The sequence below is a fragment of the Pyxicephalus adspersus genome, chromosome 5, assembly GCF_032062135.1.
Source record: "Pyxicephalus adspersus chromosome 5, UCB_Pads_2.0, whole genome shotgun sequence".
NCBI lineage: Eukaryota > Metazoa > Chordata > Amphibia > Anura > Pyxicephalidae > Pyxicephalus > Pyxicephalus adspersus.
In genome coordinates, this window is record NC_092862.1 from 64,437,677 (window position 1) to 64,445,493 (window position 7,817).

Here is a 7,817-nt window from a genome sequence, read left to right on the forward strand (position 1 = left end):
ATTGTCCAGCCAAAGATGGAGTTGGGTCCTAGATAAAGCTGTATTTCATAAAAGCAGTAAAGTCTGGGGAGTGTCCCTGGTAAGCCAGAACCAAATTATTCTGCTGCTGAGCAGCCTATGGCCAATATTTCACCAACTTCCCAAGTCTTTATCTCTATTTATCTGAACCACCAATGCAACCTCTATACCCACTTAAGCCATTCACATCAATTTCAGTATTAGCAAAAAGTCTCCTTTTTTTAGTGCCCCAGTAAAAAGATTTTTTCATATTTGGGGTATATATGACACCTACTATTCCCTCCTTGTACCTTTCTCTGGCACCAAGTTTGCCTCTATATTACACATATTAATCATTTGAGCAGATATACCACAGCCTGCAAAATAAGAACTGAAATAACTGCATACATTCTTTGCTTTTCCAGATCATTTATGCATTTTCTTATGTGTGTAAAGAATAGAAAAATGTGTTTGGTAGTGTAAGTATCATACGTATGTATTTATTATAGAACACTTCCTTGTATTTCCCAATAATTACAGGTTAAAGTGCTATACCAAAGCTGACTTTTTACAGTTTCTAAATTTGTTACCTAATTAAATCCTGATATAACTCCACCTCTATGCTTCCCAGATCTTATTGCCTCAGACACAGGTGCCTATTTAAGTCATTTATCACATATCGCTGTATCTTTCACTTCGGCTTATGGCTGGGTGTCTCAGAATGGTGTAACTCTATAGAATTACTTGGAAACATAAAATCATATTACAGGTGAGATCTACTATCTTATATCATGTTTAGATATCATATCTTACACATACATTCTTATGTCTTTGTTTTTTATCATTTGTCCTTAGCTTTCAGTTTTAAACGTAAGTCTTGCTAGTCAGATTAAAAAAGTACAGAAAATGAACTGTGCAGACCTGTATTTTATGGGACATTGTAGTCTGTTTGTAAGTGTTTAAGAGTTTTAGTGGAGAAAATGTTAACATTAGAACATAACAAATTCATTGCAAATGTATATATATTGTTTGGTTTAGAACTCACATGTAGCTTCCACCAATTTCCCCACTTTCTACAACCACTTATGATTTTGAGTGGAAGGATCTTCTTTATATACCTATATGATCAATTTCATTGTTACCAATTTTAAAAAATAAATAAAGAATCTGATTTATGCAATAAATATGCTATTTTGTACTGAAATTTGTTTTATATTTTTTACATAATTACCAAACCTGCTCATCAAAAAAAAAATATTTTCTGGTTGTTATAAACTGCAGATCCACTTTATCATTGTTCTAACCTAATTTGGAAGAATATTAAGTAATAAATTAAATAAATAATGCAAATCCTTTTATCAATTAACTGTTTTTGTTTAAATCATATACAATTTATATGTACAATTATTCTATCTGCCTATCACGTTTTACTGCTAATCATTTCTTGTATCACCTTTAATACAGGTGGATGAAGAAGACACATTTGAATATTTTATTTGGACCATATATACTAATATAAAAGAAAACATGAATACAACAAGCATGAATAACACCCTTGATGGACTGTCAAGTGGCTATACAGAATATTCATACATACATTTCACTATAGCAGCTGCTGTAGCTCTAGGTCTTTGTATTTTTGGCCTAATTGGAAATGTTATTGTGTTTTGGTACCTATGCTTCAAGATCAAGAGAAACAAATACACAGTTTATATTATGAATCTGTCTGTAGCTGATGCCCTGTTTATTGTATTTACTATGATTATTGTGATGATTAATATAAATACACTAGTTGGTACAAATCCTCAATTTATAGGACAGGAACAGTTATATATATTTGCAGAAATATTTTATGATGCCACTCAGTATTCAGGAATGTTTATCCTTACAGCTGTCAGCATTGAAAGATGTAGTTCTGTCCTGTTTCCCCTTTGGTATCAAGGTCATCGCCCTGCAAACCTGTCTGCTGTTATGTGTACAGTTCTTTGGGTGCTTGGCTGTTTTGAAAGTCTCCTTGAGAACCTCGTATGTACAACAGAAGTTTTCGAGAAACAATCCTTGCAATGTTCAGCAGTTCAAATTATGGTCTTTGTGTTAGCCATTGGTATCTGCCTACCAATCATGATTATTTCTAGTTTCACCTTGCTTATCAAAGTAAAGAGGACAATTAAGCATCAGTACACACCTAAACTGTTTATCATCATCATTGCTGCAGTTTTTGTATTCATCTTATCAGTTCTTCCTTTTAATTTCTTGTGGTTTTTAATGTACTTCAAAGTATTACTAAAAGATATAGATACTGTAAGTTTATTCTTTGCAATGGTGTTTGGAACAGTACTTAACTCTGTTGTCAACCCCTACATTTACTATATTGTAGGCTGGAAAAGGAAACAAAAAAGTTCTAACTCTATCCATGAAGCCCTCCAAAGAGCCTTTAGGGATAAGGATGATGAGGAGAAAGTTGACTCAAAGGACAACAAATCATCTAATACATCAAGCAAAACTATCCTTACAGTTGCCTCCTAAATTGTATTTAGGGGTAAAACAAACCAGCAACCCTCTAGTTTAACAGTGTATAACTCACTCAAGAAATTCAGAATAGGAATCCTAATTTTCTGAGAAAGGTAATGACTGGAAATGATAATGATATTATCTGCCATACAATAAATCCCTTAACATTCTCATTGGTTGTTGGAATCCCAGTGCCTAAAGTGAGCTTTTGTAGCTGGGTAAAGCTCTGCAAAAGCTAGGCTCACACACACTACCTAAACCATTCCTTTACTACTAAACTGATCATTATTTCCATGGAGAAAAAAGATTGTTTAAGGGCTTGGTGTCTTTTAACTGTGTTTTTACACCTAATTTCCTTTACATATACTGAAAGGGTTCCAACAGAATCCTTCTATCTTACATTTATTGCACATAAAGCACTAGTTCAGTATTACACTGTAAACTGTGGATGAAGATAAGCTATGGTATATGGTAGCTGATTTGTGTATCTTTACCTATGATATCTGCAGTACCCTATAACTGTAACCCTGTTATTGTGTATAAATATTTGAATCACATGTTCACAGTTCATATTTTATTTTTTAAATAAAACTGAGCACAGCTTATGCCTGGTCTGTAGTTTTTTGGGGGGCTTCCTAACACAGAACATGCTGAAACCCACAAACATGAATATTTTCCGGTACTGTGTGCTTTGTGGTGTGAGCCCAAAGAGTTAGTCTACACAGATATTTGTAATATGTTTGGGATCAGTTTGAGATCAAACAGGGATCAGCAATGTGTACGGTGTTCCATAGGATCCAAATCTGAATGTATCACACTTCTATCAAAATACTTCACAAATAATGTCAGATGTAAACCACAAATATACATTTTTATTTATTTATTTAAATTAATTCAATAAATAAAAAATAAAGGCCATACATTGTTATATAATTGTGTACATAACCAGAATTTTTCTAGAATAGCTGTTGTGCTGATAGGTATTTGCAAACTATACATTCATTTCATTATCTATGCTACCAGATACCAGAGTCATCTCTGTCCATCCATGCTACCAGTTACCAGCTCTTCTCATTTTTTCCGACTATAGCTGAATGACTAATACAACCTATTTGTAGCCAAAACCTGATATGTATCGTGTGTGACCTTATATAACAACAAATTGAACTGTTCAACCATTTGGATATAAACTTTAGTGCCTCTTTTCCACATAATCTGACACATCCATTGAGATTAAGTATCCTGTGTGCTCCCCGCTCTTTTTTTATTTTAGAACAGCAATCATCATTAGTGATCCTCTGCTAATTAGAACTCTTGAAAAGTCCACTGAGGAAGCCTATCGGCGAAAAGCTTCGAGACAGCAGTGATCGTCCAACATTTGTAAACATGATGGCCTAAGACCATATTGTATGCACAATGACTTGATATTATAAATATCTCTCTGTATATTGGATGCTATTTAAATCCAAATAAAACGTATTTAATTTTATGCCACAAAGTTGCCTATTTCTCTTAATTTCACTTTAAATAACCTGGAGCTGGCTTTAATCTTATTAAGAACTAGTTTTAGAGGAATTCAGTCCCTTTCGCCCTTGTTTTCAACTATATACATTCATTCTGTTCCGGCCTATGTTTTTCATTTGTTCACACTTTTTTGTAATTTTTAGCTATAGTTCCTCTTCAAACAACAGTTATGATGCCCATTTATGCATAGTATTATGGGCCTGTCTGTTCATAACACCTAAAAATGAGAGCTAGTAATCTTTCACTGTTTACATCCTCTAGATATTTCTGGAGAAACGTTTTTCTGTTAGGCACTTCTATATCTTACATTTATTTAGTTAGGCATGCAGTCATTTTGGGCAGGAGAGTCATTTATATAGTCATAGATGGTAAATGTCAAAAAAGTGTCCTTCCTACCCCTCTCTCACCGATCTTCTCTTTATTGGAGGTACATGCTGTACATCCATTTCCCCTCCATAGTTGCTGTTGTTAATCAGCCCCCTGGCCAAATTTTTGGAAAACTTTGCCTCTTAGCTGCAACACAATCTTTCCCAAAACTTGTCAATTCACATACTTGGTGGCTTCAAAATTGCTTGATGATTCTATCAACTATGTGCCCCCATTCAGCCAAGTTTTTTCTCATCTCTAGCTCATTTGAGTTAACACATAACACATACTGCCCCGCACACCTTGAGTAACATAAACTGGACCCTGTGTTCTTTGTAATTTGTTATCTCACCCTAATCCACAACTCATCATATCTCCTTCCTGTGCACAGCCTTCTTGTGTTCAGCCTTTCTACATCTTGCCCTCCCTTACCCCCTTCCCAGGTCAGGTTGATGGCAAACTCCCTTACCTTAACCACACTTTATTCTTACTTGCTTGACTAACTCCCATATCCTATTCAAGTCTCTCTGGACCACACTGCCCCCCAAAAAACATATTAAATCTTTGGTTCCTGATAAACTTGTCCCTTTCACCCTCCACTTCCCCTTCCCACTAACAACATTTACACAAGATGTAAACACAAAATCTGTTTGTATAGTTGAATGCAAGTAGAGTAAATCTGGCACAGCAGTGGTTTCCTTAATTACGAGACTATACTCCATCACTATAACACTTTCCAAACTGTTGCCAATTAAAATTACTTCTTTAAATACATATCTTCACAAGCATCTAACCAATGCCGCCTCCCTGCCACATTTGATTCCCACTAAATGCTTTGCCTCCTCCTACAACTATATTCTCTATCATCATACACTTTAAAGATAAAATCAACACCACAGTGGTTCAGAGATTAGCACTCTGGCCTTTACAGCGCTAAATCCCAGGATTGAATCCCAGGCAGGACACTATCAGCATGGAATTTGCAGGTTCTCCCCGCGTCTGCTTGGGTTTCCTCCAGGTACTCCAGTTTCCTCCAACATTCCAAAAACACGAACTTAGTACTCCTCCCAAAATAGACTGTTTTAAAGATCAACATACATAAAGATATGTAACATGTGACTGAGGTCGGGACATTAGATTGTGAGCCTCATTGAGGGACAGCTAGGGACATGAAAATAATAACATATTTAAAAGAGATAAATCATTCTACTTAATCCCATTCACCCCATGCACATTTTACTCCTCCTCCTTCAGTCCTTTTAGTGCTTTTGCACTTAATATCAGTATTTGATGCCCTTTTCTTGATCTGCTTCTTATTTATCTCATCATTTGTTCCAATTCTTTCTCAACAATGATTCTTCCTCCCCCACTTTCTTCCCTGTGAGTGGTCCCTCACGGCTCTTTGTCTTTGAACCTGTTGTCTTCACTCTTAACACATTATAATTATTATTATTATTAATATTAACAATAATAAAAAATATTAATAATTATAATATTATTATTTATATTTTTAATATTATTATTATTATTATTATTATTATTAAAGTATACAGTAGGAGGCAGCCGAATAGGATGAAGAAGACCATTCCAGAGAATTGGGGCAGCTCTAGAAAAGTCTTGTATGGATGCGTGTGATGAGGTTATGAGTAAGGAAGTCAGTTGTAGGTCATCAGAGGAGAGGAGAGAGCGGCTGGGGGAGTATTTGTTTACCAGGTCAGAAATGTAAGTGGTACAGGAACTGTGGAGGGATTTGAAGGCAAAGCACAGAAGCCTGAATTTGATTCTAAGATGAAGAGATCTGCAAAATGATGCAGCAGAAGAGGAGCGGTGGGAAGGATGGATGAGTCTGGCTGCAGCATTAATAATAGATTGTAGTGAAGAGAGTCGGGTTAGTGGGATGCCAGAGAGGAGGATGTTACAGTAGTCCAGACAAGAGATGATAAGAGCGTGTACAAGGAGTTTGGTGGTCCCAGGGGACAAGTAGGGGTGGATTCTGGAGATGTTGTGTAGGTGAAAGTGACAGGACCTGGAAATGTTCTGAGTACGGGGGGCAAATGAGAGGGCAAACTCATAGGTGACGCCAGGACAACGTTCCAGTGTTGTTACCAGTTAGAACTATGTCAGGAGGAGATTTGGAATTTGAAGGGGGGAAGAAGATGAGTTCTGTTTTATCCAGGTTGAGTTTCACAGTTTTGTTTTTTAAACAATCTTAATATTATAACACTTAAACAAAGTTGAAAATAGAAAAAAAGGGAGGGTAGGGGACAAAAGGGAAAAGAAAGGAAAAAAGAAAACAGTTTATATCAGCCAAGATAGTATACCTTAACAAAAGTACAATTTAGAACATTTCAAAATTCAGGTGCCAATCAGACATTTGTTTTAACCACAAATTCTAATCTTTAAAAAAAACATCTGTACTTATTGTCTTTAAGAGCAATTATGCGTTCATATGCACAATGTAAATTGAGATCAGTATTAATTTTCCTATGCTTAGGAGGTGAACTACATTTCCAATGTCTAGTAATATGTATTAAATGTAAGTAGAGTAATTGATAAGTATATCATGGAGTAGGCAAAGAGGCTGATGGGCTGTGACAACTGTCATAGTTGGCTGGCCAGATTCACGTAGGCTAACAGGTTTAATAAAATGTGGCAGCAAGTGTGTGTGCCACCTCTCTTATCCACAAAATGTTTCTTGGAATCTGGTTTACCTAAGCTAAAAGAAGGCAAAAAGAATGTACAAAACTCAGACTCTCTACCATCATTTGAGGAGAGGGGACAAATAAAAATTATCTTTGCACCATGTGAAAGACATAAGATTGTGAGCTCCTGTCAAATGGCTTTGGATTATCTAAAGTGCTTCTCAATATGTCAGTGTTATATAATACATGATAATAATGAAATTTATCCTGGTATCTATCATGAATAAAAAATATGGGAACTATAACACATTGGGCTTAAAAATTTTAAAATTAAACACATGTCCCAAAACAAAAATGTGTAACCTTGTTTGCACCTTCCTAAATTAGCCTACTGCAATTTACAGCAAATAATAAATTGTGGATTCAAAATAACTCTCAACATTTCAGAATTGTGTCAGTGTTAATTTGCCAGATATGTGTATCATCAGCAATTGCCTCTTTTCAGGTAACTTTTTTGTGGCTAAGCAGTGTTGGTGATCTTCAGAATTTTTAAGCTTTTCCTGTCTACATGCAATTTCTCCAGCGGCACATCATTGCTTTGGTATTGCTTGCTTACAGTAACAATGGTGGACTTTGCATAGTTTGTGTACAAAGCCCAAACTCCTAATAACATAATGTTACTACAAAAATGTATTTTAAAAAATATCCTAGAATCAGTAATATTTTTATGGTAATCTATATGTCCAGTAAAACCAAAAACCCTTTTGTTTCTTTTTA

The 7,817-nt window shown here is 35.4% G+C and overlaps 1 protein-coding gene across 1 annotated transcript; it reads left to right on the forward strand.

Moving 5' to 3' along the window:
• The first annotated feature begins 1,484 nt into the window (after nucleotides 1-1,484).
• LOC140332008 (proto-oncogene Mas-like) lies at nucleotides 1,485-3,107 on the forward strand. The gene has a single exon (XM_072413322.1). It carries the CDS (start codon nucleotides 1,525-1,527, stop codon nucleotides 2,521-2,523), a length of 999 nt encoding a protein of 332 aa, XP_072269423.1. The 5' UTR covers nucleotides 1,485-1,524; the 3' UTR covers nucleotides 2,524-3,107.
• Nucleotides 3,108-7,817: the final 4,710 nt, after the last annotated feature.